Genomic DNA, 25850 nt, shown 5'->3' on the forward strand with positions numbered 1-25850 from the left:
ACTGCAAAATATCAGTGCAATTAAGCAAAGTTATATATAACTATTTGGTTCCTTAAGTCAAGAGCTTTTAACTGACTTTTGAACTGTTATTACCTATTAGCAATGACAATGATCAAGTTCCAAACAGAAAAGTAATAAAAGAATAATCTCTAATTCAAGTATGCTAACTTTTTTTTAATGCAGTAGAATAAAACATGAAGAATCAACATGTAAACTATGTTATTTTTCTCTAAAGTCTGTACATGTACATTATTGTATTGCATATGAAAATTAATTATTTTTAAATTACACACATACATTTTTTGATGTAGTCCCATTTGTTCATTTTCTCTTTAGTTTCCATTGCCCTAGGAGCTGTATCAGTGAAGATATTGTTTCAGCATATATCTGATATTTTGCTGCCTGTGGATTCCTCTAATATTTTCATGGTTTCCCATCTTATGTTTAAGTCCTTTATCTATTTTGAGTTTATTTTTGTGTATGGTGTAAGTTGGTGGTCTAGATCTCACACCTGTCAGAATTGCTATCATCAACAAATCAACAAATGACAAGTGCTGGTGAGGATGCGGAGAAAAAGGAACCATTGTGCACTGCTGGTGGGAAGGCAGACTGGTGCAGCCACTGTGGAAGACAGTATGGAGTTTCCTCAAAAAACTAAAAAATGGAACTCCCATTTGACCCAGTGATCCCACTTCTAGGAATATATCCCAAGAAAACAGAAATACCAATCAGAAAGGATATATGCACCCTTATGTTCATAGCAGCACAATTCACCATAGCTAAGATTTGGAAACAGCCTAAGTGCCTATCAGTAGATGAGTGAATTAAAAAACTGTGGTACTTCTACACAATGGAATACTACACTGCAGTAAAAAAGAAGGCATTCTTACCATTTGCAACAGCATAGATGGAAATGGAGAGCATTATGCTAAGCCAAATAAGCCATTCAGAGAAGATATTAGTAAATATCACATGACCTCACTCATTTGTGAAATATAATGAACAACATAAACTGATGAACAAAGACAGATCCAGAGACAGAGAAGCATTGATCAGACCATCAAACCTCAGAGAGAAGGTAGGGGAGGGTGGGGGTAACGGGGAGAGATCAACCAAAGGACTTGTATGCATGCATATAAGCCTAACCAATGGACACAGATACCAGGGGCGTGAGGGCACAAGTTGGGGGGGGGTGGGGGGATAAGGACACATATGTAATACCTTAATCGATAAAGAAAAAAAATTACACAAATACAAACATTCATACATGTGCTGCTGCATAAGAATCAAAATTGAATCAACATTATCTAACTTAGGAATTAATAAGAGTTTTAAAACACCTATGCTACTTGGTTCTCAGTTGCTGGGTTACTAAATGATATTGAAACAATCATGCAAGAAACTGTGCCATATAAAAGTTATAATACTCCTTTGTCTCATTATCATCTAAATGTTAAATCCTCCATTATAGAGGTAAATTGGGTTTAAAATAGAATGTTTCAAGCAGAAGAGCAAAAAATATAAGGTTAAACAGAGTGAAGAACCAGAGCTTGAATTTATGGTATACAGCTTGCTGGTACATGGACTGATATTTTGATAAACGGAAAAAGACAGAACCTCTGACATGCCCTATAGAGTAAATATACTGATCTGGAACAAAAATTATGTGAAACAGCTGTTAAGTGACAGAAGAAATGCGCATTGGACCACCAGCCTGTCATAAATTGCACTTTTAATCAGAAAGCATCTGTCTTTTCATTTCCTTTTCAGCAATCTCTGCATTGTATTTAGTCTGCACAGAATGCCTCTCCTAACAGGTGCAACAATGTTTACAGATTGAAAACTATATTTAAATGAAGCTTACAACTAGAGACTTTTCAACTAACAGGACAATATTTTATGAGAAGGAATGATTTTAATATTTGGAAAATCCATAGTTTTTTTTGCATTTGTGAAATTCAATTATTGGAGAATTAGAGGAAAGACACCAAGAAAGGTGAAAGGTGCTTTCAAGCAATCTTATGCAATATATTAGCATCCAGAGAAGCTATAGGGAAAAGGCACTGATGAGAATATGGACAACATGAGATATTTGAGATAGAGATTTAAAAATGTCATGTTTAATCAAAATATAATTTAAAACTAATAATGGCCCTTATTTCCATAAAAAAGTGGGAGTTATGGCACTAGTTTATTTCCTTACAGTTAAATATTTTTTCTTTAATCATTATTCACTTTTTAAAATTGAATATAAGAGATTCATAATTAATTTTTCTGGATTAAAACTATGGCAGATATATGAAGGTTTGCATTATAATCACCCAAATACTTTCTCAAAAATATAAGCAAAATCATAAAATTAGCTTCACTTAGAATACATGTATAATTTTTAAACCGAAAGGAACGGTATAATTATCCACTTCAGCTATTTTACTCGAGATGAATGTAGACATAATGAACACAGTTGTTACAGGGTGCAGGCAGGTGATATGGTTTACACAAGTCTGGTAAACCATGTGGCCCTTTAGGTTGATCATTCATGCCCCAATTTTTTTATAGAAACAGGTGTTGAAGCAATATTATTCTTAACTGCATTCTAGAACAAACAATATGGCAGATTCTTTAATAAAGAAAATTGCAAGCCAGTGAGTATTGCACAATTTAGCCGATTGTGTCCATGGGAAAAAGATCCAGTGTTTCCAGAATCCAATTTTTCAATAAAGTGCAGAGCAAATAAAATCTATCTGCAGACTGGATCTTGCGCTTGGGCTTCTAACGTGTGATCTTTAGTGTAATCTTTGAGAATATGAGCTTATGGTTAAACAGATGTGAGATCAACTTCTGTCTTGGCCATTTATTAGTTTTATAACATTAAAAAGCAATTAGATTTTAAACTTAATTTCATCTACAACAGCACCAAAAAAAGTGTTAATAATAACAGCTGACTGATAAGGATACTGTATTAAATGAGATGACACAAAAAGACATAGCACAGTAAGTACTCAATAGGTGGTAGATATTATCTTAGATATTACATTATGTGTATAACATATAGTATATAATACATAAATAGTATACATTATATTTTTGAATCTACTTTCAAACTCATGAAAAATCTCTAAATTTTTATCTACTTTACTAATTGACATAAAATAAATCTGTATATCATGGATAAAGCCTCTCAGTGTTCATAACTCCTCTTAACATATAGAAATAACTATATAGGTTAACACTGAAAGCAAAAGTTATGTGTTCTTTGGAGAGTTCACCACACAAAATTATCTCATCTTGAGCATTCATATTTATAAGGGACAAATCCATTTTTAAAAATGTCCCATGCTAAAGCAATAGAAACAATGTCATCTGTTATAATATAAAGCATAGGGGATTCTCTTTTAATTACTTATTGGAGAAATATAATAAAAACTAGAGGCCCAGTGCACTAAATTTGTGCATGGGTAGGGTCCCTAGGCCTGGCTGGCAATCAGGGCCAATTAAATTCGTGCATGGGGTGGGGGGGAGGGGTGTCCCTCAGCCCGGCCTGCACCCTTTCCAATCTGGGGATGTCCAACTGCTGGTTTAGGCCCGCTGGCTCCTAACCGCTTACCTGTTTGCCTGCCTGATTGTCCCTAACCACTCTGCCTGCCAGCCTGCTTGCTCCCAACTGGCCCCCCTGCTGGCCTTCTCTCTCCCAAATGGCCCCCCCTGCTGGCCTACTTGCCTCCAACTGCCCCCCTGCCGGCCTGATCACCCCCAACTGCCCTCCACTCCTGACCTGATCACCCCTAACCGCCTCTGCCTCAGCCCCGCCACCATGGCTTTGTCTGGAAGGACGTCCAGAAGGTCTCCTGGAAGGTCTCCCCGTCTAATTAGTATATTACCCTTTTATTAGTATAGATAGGATTATTTTGTTGATGGAAATTACAGTCCAGGTATAATTTGAAAACCTAATTGACTTGTTTAGACTAAGCCAGTAGGTATACTTTAGCCAAAGGAGTTTCAGTGATAATAGTACCTTCTGAGAACTTCACTGATAGTGGTTTCCAAATCTTCTTTCTATTGATACCTCAGATCCTCCAGCTGATCCTTATCAAATGCCACCTCTTCTGCCTCAGAAGCTTGTTTTCCTTAACAGTTTACAAGCTCTCTCTTCCCTTCTATGTTCTTACCTAATTGTTTTAGAAATTCTCCCACTAATATTTTAGAACTAGAATTGGGCAATAATAATTGTGATGATAGCTATGATTGATAGAGGCTATATTGCATGTTCAATATTAGCTATGTTTTTTACATGCATAGTGTCATTTATCCTATTCATAACTATGCTATGGTTCCTCATTTCTAAAATAATGCTGAAAGAAGTTAAATCATGTATCTAATAAGTATCAAATAAGTATCAGAGTCGGGAATCAACTATTAGTCCCATTCTTAAGGCTATCCTATATTGCTTCTCTAAATTCTTGGCTTAAAACTCAACCAAGATGAATCAGACCTGTATTGAATAAAAGCTAACATTCAATTTGTTGACATGACAGGAGTTGGATGAGCTGAGATGGGGAAATGATAAAGAGATATTGTAAAATATCAAGCAGAAAAATAAAAATGAGTTATTTCTTAAGACATAGATTGTATTAAAGTATAGACCATGGACTTGTCTAAAAGAAAAGATACTGCTACACATGTACCTCATGTTCAAACAATAGCATATGAAAACCCAAAATTATAAAAGCAGATAAACCATAAAAATTATTTTTGTATTGCTTAAGAATTTATCTCATCACAATAGGATTCACCCAGAATTTCTCCCTCCATGAATTTAAAATGTTAGATATATCAGCTGTTTACAGAGGAGTTAAGGTCTTTGCAGAGAAACACAGAGGTAAGTATTGCTAAAAGCTAATAGATATTAAGACATTAAATACCAGAAGTTTAGTCTATAAATATAATTTAAATACAAATTTTCAAGGACATCTATGATTGTGGAACAAATCAGGTTTTACTCTATTTCCAGCCACTATTTAGTTAATGTAAAAATTACCTCAACCAGGCTATCCCGGATGCTTTTAAAGAACTCCCCAAAAGGCAAGCACAATTTGTTAAAAGAAAATAAAATATCTCAACTAGTTTATATCTACAGAAAAACAATTTCCTGTGACACAATTCTGAGACAGATGAAAATGCTTGCAGTCCACTAGCTGATGAACACAGACTTAATATGGTGCATCATGCTTATGTGATATTCTTTGGGTTGGGGAACCTATCTTCACTAAAAAAGTTGTATCTTTTTAGGAAGGCAAACTTTGGGTAGCGAATCCGCAAGACACATTAATATACAGCACATGAAATGCATTTTCCCCTTGGGCAAGGAGAAGAGAATCTATTGCACATGTCATCTGTTTCTGCGAATACTGAAGATTACAATTATGTTTTGATGTTAATCCAACTACTGCAAATTTCTTGTTGCCAAGCACACTGTGAAAATGTGAGTGACAATATAAATCTTTTTAAATTGAATTCAATGCTACTGAAAAGTGTTTTCAAATACTGTTACAAAGCCCCTGAACAACAAGAATAACTCTCTAAATGAAGCAGCTTCCTATAGTGACCTAGTTGATAAGAAAGACAAATAGGATAAAATCAAATTCTGCATGTCTGCTGTATTGTGTATGTAGGGGGCGGGGGTTCATATCTTAGAAATAATTACCTGTAATGACTTGATGTCCTCATAAGCAAATTGCACACTGGGAACTCCAAGGTGGTTGATGAAATAATCTGCATCACCTTGTATCTGTACGGAACTGACATTGGTTTCTGGGCACTGCGCTCTTCTGAAACAGTTGAGATTATTTTTCTGAAAAACATAATTTACATGGTTAGCACGAACTCAGCTTCTCGGGGCATCTCTAAATCAATGCCACTCCAAGTGTGGTCCATAGGTCAGCAGCATGGATGTCGCCCAGGGACTTATTCAAAATACAGATGCTCAGGCTCCACCCATGCCCTCCTGAATGGGAACCTCCAGGATGGAGCCAGGAATCTGTGTTGTAACACTCTTCTATGATTCTGGATTCTGATGCTCACCAAGTGTGACTAGTGCTGGCTTAAATCTAACTGCTTGTTTTCGTTGCTTCAAAAGCATTTTTTTTATCATGGAATTATTATAAACCATCATAACTTTAATTTGAAATATTTTTAAAGAATGTGAGTCCCTTAAAAAGGTTTAGTTTTATTGTTCTTTTCGTTTTCCCATGAATTTAAATCTAAAGGCTGGTTTGATAGGATACAATTCCACTCCTAAATATGTTTTTTGGAAAACACAGAAGGAATTTTCTCCATTTCTTCTTAAAAGCATATTCCCACACATTTGAGAAATATAGGACATCAACTCTGTGGGAAATCAAGAACCTCTGGGGAAATATATAAGGAGATAGGATATTATTTCTTACACTATGCGTTGTCTAGCATGCAAAACAAATGGAAGTGAGCAATAACATGAGAACGCCATGTCTAATAGACAGATAGTACAGTTGTTTGTATGGAAAATAATACAATCTATAATAATAAAAGAGTAATATGCTAATTAGACCGGGTGTCCTACAGATTATTTTCTGGACGAAGCCAGGGCTGCAAGGAAAGCTAGTGCTGGCAGCTGGGGGAAGGCCTACTCTTGCATGAATTTCATGCATTGGGCCTCTAGTAATTAATAATTAGTAATACAAGAATAAACTGTTTCACATGGTCACAAGTGTAACTTTTGCCCCAACCTGTATGTCCTCCATACACATTTGCCATTGAGTCAAAAATCATTGGATGCTTCAACCTCCCTCCCCATGCTTCTTTGGCATGATACAATTTCAAAAATACTTTTAAATATAACACATGCAAATATTTGAAATATGCAGTTGAATATTCATAGAGCAAATTTTTTCAACTTTTCAAGTACAATGCTAGATTTTTTTTCAAACCCATAATAATGTTTCAAGATCTATCCAATATTCTTTGAGAGTCTAATAGAAATATCTTTGTAACAAATTAAAATCAATTAAAATGGAGACCTTGAGTATTTATAAACAAGGCAAGGTATCAGCTTAAGTTATTTACAAGTAACTTGGATAATTAAGCACTTTTCATATAGAAAGTAAAAAGAGAGTTCTACCGTATAGTCTAATCAGTAGCAACCTAATGCTTTTTATGGTTACTCTCACCAACTTGCTTCTTTTGAAAGCCCGCTTTTCTGAAAATAGAGTTAATACTTTTTCACTTCTTGATAGTCTCCTGGGGTAAAGAATCCTAGAGGTTTTAAGCCTGGAAACATTTAGGTAAGATATTAAATATTTCCAAAGAAGAGCTACCCTTAGTACTAGATAATGAAAAGCAAAACAAACAAACAAACAAACAAAAACTGCTTTACTAGTATATCATTTTAAAAATACCAAGTAGTACTGAGAGATCCAGGTGTTAAAAAAACTGGGTCCTGGGAAGGTATTTCTTTAGCCAGAATGAATATTTCTAAATTTAACGTAAATGTCTTGGTCAGGCAAGTTATTGATCAATGTCCCATCACTAGTGTCACACTCAGCCTGCTTCACTCATTCAAATGGTGGTCAGAGGCATTTGAGTTTGTGAAACCTAAACAGTTGTACTCTTTTATATTATTAATAAAGATTTCATAGAATCTAGTCTTTTCTTTCCCCAGATGTCTAGCCAATGAAATTAATAATCTTTTAAGTGATCTACTTTGCCTTTACTGTAGCCACATCTATATCTTTTTGAGACATCATATATATTCTACTCAATAAATATAAAATATAGGTTCATTTTTAATGTCATTTTGCCTACATAATTTTTAATATCCACTGCAAATGTCAAATTCCTTACAAATAATTGTTTTTCTCACAGAAGAATTACATGGCCTAAAAATTGACAATTTTAAATTCTACAATATGTTTCTGTGAAAGAATTAAAATTTTAAAAATAACATAAATATTATTTGTATAAATATAATCCTATATAATAAAGAGGTAATATGCAAATTCACCCTCATGCCCTCATGTCACAAGATGGCCACCCCACATCATCACAAGATGGCCTGTAGGGGAGGGCAGTTGGGGATGATCGGGCCGGCAGGGGAGCAGTTAGGTGTCAATCATGCCAGCAGGGGAATGGTTAGGGGGCTATCAGGCTGGCAGGCAGAGTGGTTAGAGGCAATCAGGCAGCCAGGCAGGCGAGTAGTTAGGAGCCAGCAGTCCTGGATTGTGAGAGGGATGTCCGACTGCCGGTTTAGGCTCCATCCCACAGGGCCTAAACTGGCAGTCGGACATCCCTCGAGGGGTCCCAGATTGGAGAGGGTGCAGGCTGGGCTGAGGGACACCCCCCCCCCCAGTGCACGAATTTCATGCACTGGGCCTCTAGTATTTATATTATTTTTATTCAGTCTTAACTATTATAGCTTCCCTCTGACAAAAAGTATTAGCTTTCCATATATGTGAGTTCCTAAGATGGCACAGTGGCCCCATTGCAATCAATCCTTGTGTTCTTTGTTTGATGTAATAGTTACACAAAGATCAGTTCTTACTCACTCTCATCTTGGAATTGGTTCAGGGCATTCTATCTGAAGCCAATACAAATTATCTTCTATTCTCTCTGCTTGCCATAGCTACTTCCATTATACAGCTTTAATATTTTCATTGCATTCTATGTTCTATGACACCTTAATGTAATGATTAGTGCATCATTTCTTCCATGTTTTATGATTTTTAGACAAGCCAAATAGGCAATATCCAACGTTTAAGATACTATACACTAAAATACTTCTGCATTATTTTCTCTAATCTGGCTTCCTTTTATTGACTCATTTATTGAATAGTTTTGTCTCTGAAGGTTCATATTACCACCTTGTTCTTATATAAGCTCCTTTGATAAACCAACTAAGACAGCAACAGAGTGGGCATTACCTAGAATTGTTTTCAAATTATATTTTGAAGGTTAGGGCTGTTAAACCACATCTGTGTTGCTACATGTGTACTATTTATGGAGAGAGGATTCAGCATGAAAAACAGGATTGTGTGGCCCAAGGGATAACTGAGCCTATAACTGGATACAGTTGGATATCATGTCCGAGTTAAGCCCACATGAAAGGTATAAGCTTCAAGAAAATCAATTCAACATTAGAACCTTCAGGAACAACACAGGGTTCCCTGAAATACCTTCCTGGGCCCTGTTCCTTATCAACTGAGGCCAGTGTGTCTCTGTAAAATCCTGCAGAGAGAGGACTTACCACATCATCCTCTCTCTCTCTCTCTCTCTCTCTCTCTCTCTCTCTCTCTCTCCCCCCCCCCCCCCCCGTTTCCCACCTCATTTTCTATTGCCTACACTCCTGATTTAACCAGAGACGAGGAGAGGAAACATGTGACCATCAACCCTGTGTTTATTTTATTATTTTGTGCTTTTGTTTCTATCTAGCTTCAGAGTAAAATAGTCAGGATAAAAAGAACCCATTTTGTAGACTGGAATTGCCCCCTAGCCCCCCAACCATCATTATATCTAGGGATTTCCCTTAAGAGCAGAACATTCCTGACACAGAAACCCTGTCCTCTAAATCTTTGTATTATTCCTTACTTTAAAATTTAGGCCAAATTCACAAGCCTCAAGTGATCCTAAATCTATATTCTACCCTAATGTGAATTGTTTTCCCACATAGCATTTCAGTGAATTATAATAGATCTATATCAGTTAATAGACAGTGATCTACTCAACCCCTGTAGGCACTAATGTCTGAGATGGAAGTAGAAATAAAGATCAATTTCCTCCATTTTACTAGAAGTTAGTCACCATGGGAGAGAGAAGGTTAGTAACAAATTTGCACGGGTCAATTAATTTTTAAAATCTATTTACAAGGCTGGGTACATTCAAATTAAGTATTCCATCCAAGGAGTTCAAAATGCTCCATACTTAACATTTGATAATAAGCATTTTTATTCCAGTTCATAAAATAAGCAAGTTCAGGCAAAGATTATAGTTATGTTCCTTGTTTAATTTTCTATCACAAGTCTCTTGAAGACCTGAAATGAAATCACGATCTCAATCCTAAGGCTGCCTTTTAAGCTAAAAGGAAAACCTGATAGTAAATGATCATATGAGTGAATATAAAGAAATTAAATCAAATTTGCACTGGTTGAGGAGCAATACCAAGACACATTGACAAGTTTCTAAAGTATTTAAAAATCATATTTCAGTTGTGAATAACTCACCCCTAATTTGAAAAGATGACAGTTATGAGATACTTTGCTGAATTTTGTTGTTTAATGTGTTAGTTTTAGAAAGCTTACCTACTACTAAAATAAAAATGTGTGTGCTTTTATAATTAAATAACTGCAATTTGATATAATTGGTTTCCCTTGTAATCCTGTGTGTTTTAATGTAAGCATTTTATGACATTATTTCTGGGTTTATATAGGATTTATCAGTAGCCAAAGTGGTCCAGAAGGGGTTCTCTCCCAGCAAACTAGCTATTTTTTACAAATTAGGAAACTGAGGCTGAAAATCAATGGAATTAGGATTTTCTTTTGGATCTTTTCACCTGGAATGCAATGTTCATTCCTTTCTACTATACTGAAATATCCAGCACACTGATCATGTTTAAGGCAGTTGAACAAACTAATCTTAACAGTTATCCTTTCTGAAATTCTATGGGTCTTTTTTTTTTTTAATCACATTCGATCACTGGATATGGTTGTAACAAACTACCTGTGGCATTTCTTCAATTTACTTAGTCACTGGCATGTTTTCTTCACTTAGTTAGCTTATATATTTTATGGCAGTATGTCAGATTGCCATCTAATACCCAACACTTAATAATACATTGCAGATCTCCTCTAATAATGTTTAAGAATAAGAAATTATATTTACAGTAGTCCCCCTTATCTGTGGTTTGCTTTCTGTGGTTTCAGTTACCTGTGATCAACTGTGGTCTGAAAATATTAAATAAAAAATTCCAGAAATAAACAATTTGTAAGTTTTAAATTGCACACCATTCTGAGAAGTATGATGAAATCTTATGCTGTCCGATTTGTCCTGCCCAGGACTTGGGTAATCCTTTTGTTCAGCATATCCACTCTGTTTATGATACCAACCCAATAATCATGAGTCACTCAGTGCCCATTCCATTACCAGATTGACTGTGGAGGTATCACAGTGCCTGTTTATTTTACTTAACAATGGCCCCAAAGAACAAGAATAGTGATGCTGGCAATTCAGATATGCCAAAGATAAGCCCTAAAGTGCTTTCTTTAAGTGAAAAAGTATGTCTGCATAGGAATATATATATATGGTTTGGTATTTCTCTGTGGTTTCAGGCATCCACTGGGGATCTTGAAATATATATCCTACATACGGCATAATGGGAGAACTATACTGACTTTCTTTAATATTCTAAAGTAGAAACTTATTTAAGTTATCTTTTATGCCAGCATTGATAATGAGTTTCTTACACATAAAATATACTTTCAAAATAGTAAGAATTTAAAGAAAAAATTAATAAATATATTGCAATGACTTTATTGAAGATAAACTTGAGTAGGGGAAGAACACCAGCTTTTATCTTATTTTAAAATGGAAAATTTTCAACCCATGAAATAGGATTTTCAAAATCTCCAGTATCTCAAGGTTTCAGTAAAGATTTAATAACTTACTTATTGAGTGTTTACAAAGTATTTTAAGGTTTAAATAGTGAAAGGTTATTAATCCTGTAATATATACAAGAAGAATTACCAAACTGAAAAACACACTTATATACAAGTAGAATTACCAAACTGAAAAACACACTCTAATTTTCTTCTCGTTCTATTATTTTTTTAAAATGTTAATCTTGTTCTGAAATGTGGAGAAATGTTACTTTATATTTGAAACACTTCAAATTAGCTTATAACTAATGAATGCTTTAAAGGTCACTCTATAGAGGTAAAAATGGAGAAGAATGAAAACATTTGCCCTTGTTTTTATTCTAACACCTAAATGATGTTTCCTCTCCCTCAATTCTACTTAGTTTCACCTTCTTCTTCCCTGACCAACTTAAGGCCAAGACCAAGAGGCACATGATGGCAGATGGCCTGTTTTACTTCTATTCACTTAAGTCTTGTGTGACATTAGAAACAGGTGTGGTATTTTAAAACTAAAAATATTCACAATTCAACCAAACTGTTGTGTTTAAATGAAAATCTCCACTAATTAAAACACCATAGGGTATCTTATAACATAATATATTCCAGAAGAATGTATCTTTTAGGTATAAAAATATAGATAAACTAAAAGTGAAAATTCATTTTTTATTATCACAACAAACCCCCAAATGGAAAGAATAATTAATACAAATACCTAATATTACAATTTTTCTGCATGACAAAAATTACCATATACAGGGATAATTAAACCTGGGAAAAAAGTTACAATTCATTTCACAGACAAATGGCTAATTTTTGTAATATATAAATAAAAAAGATTGACAAGTCAATATAAATTACTCAAAGAATATGGCATATGACCAATCATTTCACACACACACATACACACACAAAAAATTTTTAGATACAAAGAAAGTGTCTTTTATATATTTACTTTACAAAAAAACTTTGGCAAGTTTGATATACTACACTGTGGATGTAGGATTCCGAGGCCTCATATGAAGCTGAAGAAAAAAACTGGCACAAATTCTGTGAAGATAAAATTTACTACATTCATAAACTGGAATAATATGCAGTCTTTAGAAAGAGCAATGATACCATATATGCAGTAATAATAAAAACTTCCAAGATACAGTCTACACATAAAAAAATGTGTAGAAATATTCTATGTTATTTGTGTTTAGAAAGGTAAAAAAATGAAAGGAAAGAAAGAAAAATGAAAAGGATATATACTCTACAGTAGGATGGGCAAAAGTAGGTTTATAGTTGTGAGTTTATTTTTATATTATTATTTTTCAATTATTATATTATTTTCCAAAGGAACTAGAAGCCTATTTTGCCAACCCATATGCAAATGGTATTTGCCTCTGGGGAGAGGTACCAGTGGGAGGAATAGGTTGAGAAGAAAGATATTTCATTTTCTACTTGTTTATTACTTTATATGTAAATTTGTGATTATATCACCTGCCAAAAATAAATGCTATACTTTTCAAATTCTTTCTGAACTATATGTACTGTGTTTCCAATTCCAAGACTCCCTTGATTTTAAGGAATAGTATCAATTTTAAAACAAGCTTTTGTTGGATGGTAGGAGAGAAACAAACTATTTAATAGATATCTCTCCATTTCAGAAATGTTAACATTTTACAAAACGTCTTAAAGTAGAGAAACAGGGTAGTTAGAGTTGTATTGTGACAACCATTTAATCTAAGGTTGATCTGGGACCACCAAAAATATGTATGCATTAGGGAGGGAAAGGATAAAAGTAATTGCCTCTTGAGTTTATCACAGAGGAGCAGTTCCTCTTATACAGAATTTGGGAATGGATACAGCAGCATGAGGTCCTGCTGGGGTAGGGGTCACTGAAGTAGGCATTTCACATAACTAGGAGGACAACAGCAGAGAAGAGAGAGCCAAAAGGTGGTGGGGAAAACTGAAAAGAAAACTCCATTTCATAATCATGACATCCTTGAGGCCCATTCCTGTTTATATAGTTTGTGTGTGTTTGTATTTTCTAGGTACATATCAAATTATTAAAAAACTAGAGGCCTGGTGCACGAAATTAGTGCATGGGGGGGGGGTTCTCCTCAGCCCAGCCTGCACCCTCTTGCAATCTGGGACTCCTCAGGGGATGTCCTACTGCCAGTTTAGGCCCGATCCCTGGCCTAATCCCGATCCCTGTGGGATCGAACTTAAACTGGCAGTCGGACATCCCTCTTGTAATCCAGGACCACTGGCTCCTAACTGCTGGCCTGCCTGCCTGCCTGCCTGCCTGATCGCCCCTAACCACTCACCTGCCTGCCTGATCTCCCCTAACTGCCTTGGCCCCTGCCACCATGGCTTTGTCTGGAAGGACATCCAGAATGACAACCAGAAGGTCATTTGGCTGTCTGGTCTAATTAGCATATTATGCTTTTATTATTATAGAATTATTATAGGCTAGAGGCCCAGTGCACGAAATGCGTGCACTGCGGGGGGGGGGGAGTCCCTCAGCCTGGCCTGCACCCTCTCACAGTCCAGGACCCCTCACTCCTTACCGCCCGCCTGTAGCAGAGGCGGGAGAGGCTCTCACCAGCTGTGAGCCCGGCTTCTGGATGAGCAGCGCTCCCCTGTGGAAGTGCACTGACCACCAGGGTGCAGCTCCTGCATTGAGCGTCTGCCCCCTGGTGGTCAGTGCACATCATAGCATTCTGCTGTTCGGTCGATTTGCATATTAGGGTTTTATTATATAGGATATGCTAAATATGGGTCACCTCACTTGCTACAAAGGAGACACTTACAGCCAAAACCGGTTTGGCTCAGTGGATAGAGCGTTGGCCTGCGGACTCAAGGGTCCCAGGTTCGATTCCAGTCAAGGGCATGTACCTTGGTTGCGGGCACATCCCCAGTAGGGGGCGTGCAAGAGGCAGCTGATCGATGTTTCTCTCTCATCGATGTTTCTAACTCTCTATCCCTCCTCTCCCTTCCGCTCTGTAAAAAATCAATAAAATATATTTTAAAAAAAAAAAAAAAGGAGACACTTACATACAGACATTTTATTGGATCATAGTGCAATCCTGTGAGATGGGAAAAACAAGTATTATTATTCCATTTTAAAGATTCAAAGCTTTGCTATCCTCTGGAGACATGACCATGGCCATGGAATGGCAGGCGGGAATTTCTAACTTAATTGTTACATTGTTGTCCCCCACCTTCACACATGGTCTAATGATTCCCCCACACCCCAACATGTAACTAAGGAAATGAGTAAGGAGTCCCTCCATTTGTGCAGAAAGAGCTGGTGGGTTGCTGAATAATTACCTAAATGAAAGTTACCTTTCATTTTAAGACAAACGATGACTTACAAGTAATTTACCAGATAAAAAGACTCTATAGATCCCTTTGCCGCTTTGACATTTCTTTAATAGGTTTGCTGTTGGTTACTCTAATAACTAAACCTATCTCTTTGTGATGTATAAACTATATATAGAAGGACAACCCCAGAGCCCTTTCAAAAAGTGGACTCTGATTATATCAAAATGAAACTGTGAGCATATTGAAAAGGTAAAGTAGAACCATCCAAACCGACCTCAGGTCAACACACTGAATGAAAGCACACTGCCCGTGGGTACAATTCCTGTACCATGGGATCAAGATATAGATTTTATGTCTCAATGAAGGACAACAACTCTGGCTTCACCATGCTGTGCCATGCTGAGGAACTGGCTGACATAACATAACTTCAGCTATTATTTCACTGGCTTTTTTGACGTTTGTCTTAAATAGCTTCCCCTAGCCTCACAGGCAATGCTATTTTAAATAATACAGTGTCAGCGTTCCAGCGTTGTATTCCAGCTGCCAGGCATTAAAAAAATATTAACTGAAAACCAAACTGGTTTTCAATTCAACATTCACTCTCTCAGGCTGCAAATATGTTTAATGAAATATTTAAACAAAATCTTCTGTAGATGAAACAGTTTAGTAAGTTCCCTGCAAAAATAAAAAAAAATAAAAATCAGACATTTCAAAAAAAAAGTCAACCTAGAAGCAAGCGAACAATTGGAGTTACTTTGTACGTATTAAGCATCATTGGGTAGATCGCGGGCAAAAGTTTGCTGTCCTCTCTATGACCAATTGTAAATCAGGTGGGGGTTTTTGTTTTTTTTTTTTTTTTTTTAGAGGTAATTCATTTAATTTTAGGAGGGCATGGGGAGAAAAAGCTGGAAAATGCAGACTTGGCAAGCAGGAGGGCAAAAGGATGTGGATGGCATACGATCACACATTACCATTTCAAGCAAGTTAAGTGCTGAGAGTGAGAAACCAGGCAGAGGAAATAACACCATCAGCAGTACAGTGTCTAACTCTGACAAATGACAGCGTTGTCACATAGCCTGAAAGTCCTGGGCCAAAATACCTGCTAGACCAGAGACAGCTTTACTGGAATGAGTCCATCAGAGCTTGGTAGACCACTGTTGCATCTCAGGAGCACAGTGCAGAGAGACACGGCACCCCATGACTAGCACTCCAATGACAAGTCCCACATGTTAGGATTTTTTGTACCAGAACTAGGGCTGTTCTTTTGGTCAGAATAAGTCTTACATCACTTGCTTTAACTTAAGTCTCCTTCATTTTTTGAGGGCAGATAATATGTCTTATTCATCCTTCTATGGACCCCATATTGATCAGCACCGTAAAATGGGTACCATAAAAGTTTTTGAAAATGAGGTCAACCCAACCACATGATTTTTTTTCCAATAAGAGGACATGGTAGGGAGAGAAAATAAGAGCTACACAAACACCATCTGGCTTAGTCTAGGTTTACAACTGAAAGTTACTGGACCCAGAGTGCCAAATATGCCACAGAAAGTTTGAGGTCAGCTTCAGGTAATTTCCTAAGTCATAACTATTCTGGAAAGCATTTTCCTCCTTATTTTCTTGCTGAGCAACATCTGTTTTCATGTAAACAAAGTATCTCATTAGGCACCTCTAGGAAGTCAATAGGTAAGTACTTGCATCACAAAGTGCATTGTGATAAGTAGGTGCTTGAGATAAATATTAAAGAACAATCAAAGCATGACCCACAAATAGACTGAAAATGAGATAGATGATTTTTCACTCTCCCTACAAAACCATTGATGTTTCTTTTCAGCAGTTTGGATTTGGAGCAATCACTTAACTTCCTGAAGTCTTGAATTTCTTAAAAGATGAATATGTGTACAATATGAAGAGGTTGAAAGAAATAAATTAAATAATGCATGCAAAGCACAAGTCCATCAAAAGTGCTTTACACAAAGGTGTTATTATTATGAATCATCATTCTTGTAAAATAAAAACACACACACACAGCCCTCTGATATTTTTTTGCAATGTTTTTCTTACCAGTTCTAGTTAAAACTATATTTTTCCTGCCTTCTAAGATGTCAAATGTTCATTGTTAGAAAACTAAGTTGTTGTTTTTTGTTAATTTATGTAGTTTTTCCTAATGAACTTTGGTTTTAAAGGAGGTTTTTTAATATACTTTTTGTTTTTTCCCTTATTAATCTAATCTCTTTGGATTCATGTAACATAATGCTATTTTTTGTTTTGCTAAATACTCTTGCTAAATGCATTAAAATATTTTTTAAATATTATACAAATTTAAATATTGTAAAGTGTATCCCCTTTCTATTTCTCATAAAATAGGCTTTTTCAACATTGGGGTAAGGCTATATAAAAGATGATTACATACACGTAAGAAATGATAGGATATTATTACATATTTTTCATTTGTTATCAAAATTTTATTAAGCAATTTTTAATTTTTCTTAAATTAAATTTTCCTTAATAAAATTATTTTCTTAAAAATAAATCTTAACAATATGTGATTACAACATTGTTATTATAGATCCAACCTATATAAACTTATAACATTTTTATTAAAATATAGATTGATCAAAATAAATCTGTGATGGGAAAACACAAGAAAAATACTTTTAAAATACTACAATGATAAAAAAGTAAAATAGACCAAAACAGTAGCAATATTCTAACATTTTAAAAAATACATAGTACATAATTCATATTTAACTATCTACTATGTGCCAGTTCCTTTCAGATATCCTATTTTTTCTTCATTACAACACTTTGGGGAGGAAATAATTACTCCTAAGCTGCCATTGCTAAGAGAAATTAAACAAATCATCTGCAGTCCCTCAGTTAGTGATAAGGCCAAAATTTGGACCATGGTTTCTGTTCCCAAGTCCGGTAGTCCCAATTATTTAACCCCAATTCTGGTATTTAAAAAAAAAATCAACTTTCAAAATTCACTGTAAAAATTCCCTCTTCCACACATCTGAGACTAAGAGAACTTGGAAATGGAGACTGCTTTGATATAAGACTTAGTGTTAGGTTTGACACTTGGCACAGGCACAAGAGGCACAGCAGGGACCATTGTCCTCCTGCCTTCTGCCACCTTGACATCTTATTTGGATGTGAAATGTATACTTCGGACTTAACTTCATCAAAGGTTAAATTTTATATTATGCTAAATGAAATAAGCCAGTCACAAAACTACCAGCACTGTATGTTTCCACTTATATGAGTGCTATGGATTGGATGTGTTCCCCTAAAATTCATAAGTTGAAACATTAACCCTCCCAATGTGACTGCATTAGAAGATAGGGCTAGTGAAGAATGATAAAGTTTAAATAAGGTCACAAAGTGGAGCCCATCTGGTAGGGATGGTGCCCTTAGGAGAAGAGAAAGAGACACCAGAGTTCTTTCTCCTTAGCAGGTAATGACACAGCAAGAAGGCTGCTGTCTACATACAGAAGAGAGCTCTCACCAGGAACCAGCACTTTGATTCTGGACTTCTCAGCCTACGGGACTGTGAGAGGTAAATGTATGTTGCTTTAGCAGCCCAATTAGCTTAATACAATGCAGTATGTAGACTAGTCAAATTCAGAGTTGAAAAGGAATATTGTGGTTGCCAGGGATTAGGGGAGGAAGGATTGGGCAGTTGTTTAATGGGTTTCAGTTTTGCATAATGAAAAAGTTGTGGAAATTGGGTGTACAATAGTGTGAATATAGTTAGCACCACTGAGCTATACACTAAAAATAGTTAAGATGCTAAATATTAAGTATATTTAACCACAATTAAAACTTCAAATATATAAATAAATACATAAATAAATTCTTGATTTTTTGTTCTCTAATCAGCCCTATCCCCAGTGTTCATTACCTACAAATATGGTCCCAACATTCACCCAGTTGCTCACATCAGATTTTTAATGGTCACCCTTTACATTTTACTTTCTTTTGGCCCTTACATGTATCTAGTGTTTCCCAAACTTCAGCTTTCAAGAGATCACCTAGAGGGCTTGTTACAACACAGACTTCTGACTGAGTGGGCCTGGGTCAAGACACATGTGTACTAGTATACATAAAAAGTATACAGTAAGAAATTGAGAATTAAAAGGAACTACTACTATTACAAAGTAGATCTTAGAAAGTATAGGCAAAGTTCATAAGATAGTTTCTAAAGTTCAGAGAAATAAGGTATTTTTCATAAATAATAACTTTACTCCCCAGAGTCCAGAATCTGTCTACCTACATTTTTTATATGTTTGGCATTCATTGAAATAATGGCAATTTTAAATGAACTAAATGAAATAATTTCATAAATTGAAATAATTTCATTCAACTTCTGTCATTTGAAATCAAGAGTGTATCTTTTATTTATTTATTTTTTTGGGGGGAGACATGAGCCTGGTTTATGGCAATCCTTTGAGCAAAACTCCAGCCCCCTACAACAGAGTACAGTCCCAACCAGTCATGAGTTTACTGGAGTTGCCAAGGAACCCAACAGCCCTGCCTTCCCCCAACTCCCAGCACTGCTGCTGGCAGGCTAAGGCCAGTGAAGGTGGTCCCACTGCCACTCCTGAGTTCATGTTGGATGTGCCTGGCCACCCTAGTAGGATGGGGCGGGAGTGCAGGAAGAGTGATGGCCAGGATCTCAGGAAGCCCTCTGCTCAAAGATACAGCACTAAAGGCCTTCTTGAGTAGGAGAAGTTGCCTTTCAGGAAGTGTGATCCTGAGGCCATGCCCACCTTATTCCAGGTGTGGTCTTTACTGTAGATAGGCCTGATGGAGTGGAAGAACCAGCTGGTCAGGTACAAATTCTTCAGGAAGTCAAGGCCTGTGATTTGGCAACAGACCTTTTCAGTGGGCCATCTTTTCACACTCCTCAATCTGGTATTGCTCTTCCTGCACAGGTCTGCGACCCTCAGGGAAGCATGCCTCTGTGAGGCCAGATGAACTGACTGAGCAGCAGAACATCCTCAGAGCCATATTTGTGTTTCAGGTTCCACTGGCCAGAGGGGTTAGGGGGATTTGAACTTTCCTGAGGAGTGGTAGGCCTTCGATTATAGTTGTCTTCTCTTCTTGGACTCCACCACTTCCCTGAACCTGTGATCTGCAGGCTGAGCCTACCTGCTCAAGGCCAGGCCTGTGAGGATCCCTCAGAACAGAGGCCATAGTCGGTCACCAGCACACTGAAGGCCCCCTCTTGAAGCTCTTTTCATTTCTTTCTTTTTTTAATTTTTTAAATATATATTTTTTATTGAGTTCAGAGAGAAAGGGAGAGAGAGATAGAAAGACTAATGATGAGAGAGAATCATTGATCTTCTGCTTCCTGCAAGTCTCATGCTGGGGATCGAGCCCACAACCTGGGCATGTGCCCTGACCAGGAATCGAACCGTGACCTCCTGGTTCATAGGTCAAACACAGAGCCACGCCAGTTGGGCAGCTCTTTTCCTTTTTTAAAAAATGATTGGCTCTGATAGCTAGGTTTCAAAAAGTATTTTACCTATTTTTTTAAGTGCTTTGTACTTCATACAAGATTTTGACCTATATACTCTTTTGATATATTCATAGCATTTTGAGATAATTGAGCCATTACAGATACCTGACAGATGAGAAAATTGAGATGTAGATACGTAAGCAATTGTCCACAATCATATAAAAAATGAATAACAGAGACTCCAGTAGACTTGATTCCTACTCCAGGGTTTTCTTTTCCCCTTATATATGTCTGGTCAAAAGATTTTTACCCTCAGTTGTTGCTTTAAAATCTTCTCCCCTTACTGGAATGTATTTTTTAGGTAAATGTGTATCCAGAAGGAAGCATGAGATGAACTGCTATCACTACCTACCCTTATGCTGTTCTGTGTTGGTCACATTAATAAAAGCCAAGAAGACCGTCTAACCTGAGCCCGTGTTCTGAGCTCTGCAGTTTACTACCCTTTACCTTGGTTGCATCAAGAAAACAATCCTTAAAAGATGACTGCTCAGAAGTTAAGTGTAGAAAAAATTAAGAGGATTTTTTAAGCCACTTCAGTTCAGATCTCAAACATTCAAGAAGATTTCATTAAGCATCATGGATCTCAGAAACAATAAACCTAGCATGGCAATAAATAATAGGGCTAGGATGTGCTCCTCTCTCAAATAATAAGAATGAAGAGTTTTAATCTCTCAGGGTTGTCTACAATATGAATGCCACTAAGTAATCACAGAAGTTAGTAATATGTATTCTTAACATATTTTATAAATATTGAACAATTAACTATTTTCTGAATACCTATTTATATGACATCTGCCAGAAAATACAAACTATGAAGAAGATGCATAATTTATATCTTTAAAAAGCTTGTGATATAGTTGGTAGGAAATGCTTCTCTGTACAAATGCATAGATGACACAAAGAAAATGTTGTTTCTAAAGGGTACTTTAAAGGGTACAGTACAGTGATTTAAAAACTACTTTCGAAGTTACTATACTAGAGTTGAATAGACTCTATTGTAAGAAATCTTTGGCAACAGCATAGGGGTTAGCAAATAATGCAATAATATGTACCTCCTGCTACTTGAAAGAGAGGTCGGAGTATTGCAAAAACATTTGGGAGAAACTTTTTTCAGGGAACTTTAAAATATTCTCATCCCTTATGACTTACGCTTTAGAACATTCTAATCCTAATTTCAATCATTTGGTTTAGAGCCAAAACAATAGAGGACCACTAGGAAATTCTAAGCTCTTGAATTCTCAGATAATATATAATGTGTTATTTATTTTAGAAGTCCAAAGAGCTCAGGAGATAACTAGAATTTATAGACTGTTCTTAGCTTTTAAACATATTTATTCAGCATCTACAACATTAAATAACTTGACAAGTTACTTTGTTTACTTTCTGGGGCCTTAATATGCTTAGCAGATATACACTGAGCTATCAGTATAAACAAAGGATAATTACTCAGATATAACATAAATATTTAAAAGGCTGCCCATAACTTTGTTTCATTGAATTTATTGAGGTGACATTGGTTAATAAAATTATATAGATATTAGGGGTACAGTTCTATAATGCATCATCTGTATATTGTATTGTGTGTTCACTAGCCAGAGGCAAGTCTCCTTCCATCACCATTTATCCCTTGACCTTCTCCTACCTCCCCCACCACCCTTTCCCTCAGATAATCACCATACTGTTGTCTGTGTTCATGAGTTGTTATTGTTTTTACTTAATCCTTTTGTACATTAGTGGCTTGAAAGGAAAGAAAGTAAAAGAAAAGCTTAAATCTTTAAGAGTTAATATAATTTTTCTGGCATTTGATTCAGACCATAAAATTGAAAAGTATTGATAAATGTATATAACCAATTTGTCATCAGCAATATCTTTTAAAATACATTTTTTAAAAAATTAAATGAGATTACATTGAATTTTATTTTCCCCACTGAATTAAGCAATTAATTCAGAAATTTTGGACATCCATAGGTATATACTTGAGTCCTCACCTGTAAAAAATGTTGCAAGTCATTGTGTTCATCAGTGTATGTTTCACCAATACAATGGTATAAAATGCAACATAAGCAAGAGGAAATTTTAATACATTCTGTAATGCATGCTTCACATCTTGTTATGCTTTTATTAAATATTCAGTTGCTAACGTAGCTGTAACACTGTGCAGCAAGAGCACACATATTATTAGAACATTTCTGTAACAACTTGTAAAAAGGAAACATGAAGATTTTGACAAGCACATAATATGGTAAATCTCAGTAATATGAAAGTAGAGCTTTAAATTTCAACATAAATGGAATGTTCAAGATTTTAAAATAATGATAGTGGAAATAAAGTAATTCAATAGGCAGAATTGCCCTAGTCATTTGCAAACTACTGAAAATACACATATAAAATTTAATATTCTATTTTCTTTTTTAACAAGAGGTCTTATTGAAGAGAGGGAAAAAGAGCAAATATGAAGTAATCATGTACTGGTGAATACAATATTCTTCCAGAAACTTTAGATAAAGGAATATCAACACTTTATCCCATTGAATTTCCAGCAGACTTCATTTTTCTATGTAATCTTTTCTTAACAATCATACTGATACTTGTTTTGTGTCTTATACTTACAAAAAGTTTGCTTATAAGCATTTCTTTATATACAAAATATAACCCATTTTACATGGTTTTGCAAATTTACACAGTTTACATAAACACATAGTTTTAAGCCAATGATACAATATAAATCACTAGTGCAATGATATATGGTCATAAATTTCCACATTTACCACACACAAAAAAGAATTATACCAGGAGATAACTAGAAAAAGAATTTGCTCCTGTATAGATTTCGTCATATACAAAGTGGTACAGCAGAGAGTAATTCACACTTTAAGAAGGATGACACTTCCCACTTTAATGAGACTTAGTTTAATGGTATAAGGTAAGATTTAAAGGCTATAAATTGTTAATGAAAAATGTGAAGCCAGAAAATTTTGTCACTCAGTAGCTCTTTTCTATTTCCAAATGACCCCAAATAAGGGACCTGACCAGGATATGACAGAGAGTGTATTTCTGTGGTTGCTGTCATTGTTCTCGACACTAACAAGGCTGACACTCCTGTAAGAGCCTATGTTGCTAGGGTGTCCTTGACCTCTGTTTCAAGTACAATCACTCCTGAAGTGCCTGTTTCTTCCCCCAATGAAGGATCTCATCATTATTACCTTTTTGCTGGTTTGCCCATTCAGATCATTAAACTTTCAAGTAAGTATGGCCTGCAGCTAAGCCCACTTGCCATCACCTCACTAAATGTACCACCTAATTCAGAGACAAGGACACACACACACACACACACAATCTCCAAATGGATTCCATAACAAAAGTGTTTTTTCAGATCTAATTTCTAATTATTGTAACTGTAACCTCCACTGAAAAATCTATTTTTGGACAGCCTGAAATGCTCTAATATCATCTTCACTGAGACATGTTATTGCCATTCAGCCAATGTGGTGGCTGTGTTTCTTCCAAATAAGATGGCAACAGTCAAATATTTTAGAAATGTGTGAGCTTCCCCTAGAATGGCATATATGGAGAGATTCCTGCTTTACAGAAAGTTTATTTGTTGCTATATTCTGAAATTCCCACTCCAGAAACACTTAATTAATAATCACTGCACAACTAGAGATTCTTACTTCTTTGGCTCTTATTTTTTATTCTAAATATGTTATTGAAGTCAGAGCAATTTATTCTGCCCTGGCAAATTAAGAACATTATTATGATCCTTTCTATACTGTCCCAATATAGGGCCAACAATCAACATATTTCTTGTAATTAGCAATACCAATCAATAGCCTTAAAAATTTCTTTATCTTATCAGTAAGGGAACTTGACTATATATATATATATATATATATATATATATATATATATATATATGTCTTTTATAAGTCCTATACGCAATAAATGTATAGTGTGTAACATATGGTTCGGTCTCTAAAATTCAGGTGTTACAGTAGGCAGCTAGTTAGATAGTCACAGAAAAGAAGGGAGCCAGGCATCAAATTAAGCTGGATGGCTAGGAAGGGTAAGCTTCACAAACACTGAAGCGAACAGCCACCCCTTCCACCAGACAGGCTAATTCCAGAGCAGACAGGAAATAACAGCTTTCCAATCTTCCCAGAGAACAGCTGGTGCACTCTCACTCCCCCAGATTAACAAAGGGAGGAATAAAGAGTGAGGAAGAAATTCCTCTGATGAGGCATGTGCAGTAGAAGCCATGATGGCACAGGGTTAGTTTATTTTACTAATGTGTAGTCTGAACTAAAATGACAACCATAAAGGGGAGGAGAAAAACCTGGGGAAAGGGGATTGGATATAGGAGGGTACCTGCATAGCCCTGGAAAGATCCAGTAAAGAGATTGGATAGTTTGAAAGAAAGTTTACCCCTCCCAAAATCTAAAGAATACAGGGAAACTTAACAAAGGCCTTAGGTGCCAAGTATGGCTCTCTTCAGCAGTTGCACAGGCTGAAGCACAGCACTAAATGAGGGCCATATATGAACAGAGAAAGTACTGGACTACTAGAGCCTGGGAATGCAGGCTAATGGTATGGCAGCTTTGGGTCCTGGCCCTCCTCTTGGGCTTGGTGGGGACAAGTGCTGGCCTGCCACCCCAGAGTTGGACTTCTTCCACATTGAGCTGGAGCTGAGTCACCTGGTCCTGAATGAGACATCACCTAAGTCCTTCCTTTGTTTTTACTCCAATAAATGTGCCACTGTACCTCAAATCCTCCTGTGCATGTATCCCTGAATTGCATTTCCTATGATACCATGGAAGAATCTGATTTTCTCCAGCAACACAGAGAGACCAGGCCCAACCTGGGCCTAGATTTAAGAGGAAGAGCAATCTCCAGAATACCTTCAAATACTTGGAGCTACACTGTCAGAGTAGGAAACTACTCTTAGAGAAACAATTTAGAGCAGTGTGGCTGGATTTTCTGTAGTCACAAGTGCCAGAGTGCCTTGGGTTTAGACCAGTGGTCTTCAATTAATTTTTAGACCCCAATATACTTATTAGCAACAAGGACTCACTATGCAAGTAGAATCGGCAGAGAGAATACATAGAAACAGTATAGATAGACTTGAAAATATCCATTCGGTTATACTTTTAATTAAACCCTTTAAAGCCAGCATATCGCTTCCAGTTGAAAATTACTGGTCAATACTCCAGAGCTGTGGAAAATATAGTGAGAAACAGAGTACTGTAGCTAATGGGAAAACTCGTATTAATGATTTCTACCTTTAACTATGGCTGATCAATCCAACTGGAATAATAAGCCCCAAATAATAATTATGGAGGAATAGTGAAGACAAAGAG

The 25850-nt window shown here is 36.1% G+C and overlaps 1 protein-coding gene across 1 annotated transcript in view; it reads right to left on the reverse strand.

Moving 5' to 3' along the window:
- Positions 1-25850, reverse strand: part of NAALADL2 (N-acetylated alpha-linked acidic dipeptidase like 2) — a gene marked incomplete at its 3' end in the record, with an annotated part of 846771 nt that overhangs the window by 215351 nt on the left and 605570 nt on the right. The window contains exon 10 of the mRNA XM_080654263.1: positions 5705-5851. Within this exon, the coding sequence (XP_080510389.1) occupies positions 5705-5851 (147 nt within the window). The remainder of the gene's footprint in view (positions 1-5704; positions 5852-25850) is intronic.

This window comes from Plecotus auritus (genome assembly GCF_963455305.1).
Source record: "Plecotus auritus genome assembly, chromosome: 2".
Classification (NCBI taxonomy): domain Eukaryota; kingdom Metazoa; phylum Chordata; class Mammalia; order Chiroptera; family Vespertilionidae; genus Plecotus; species Plecotus auritus.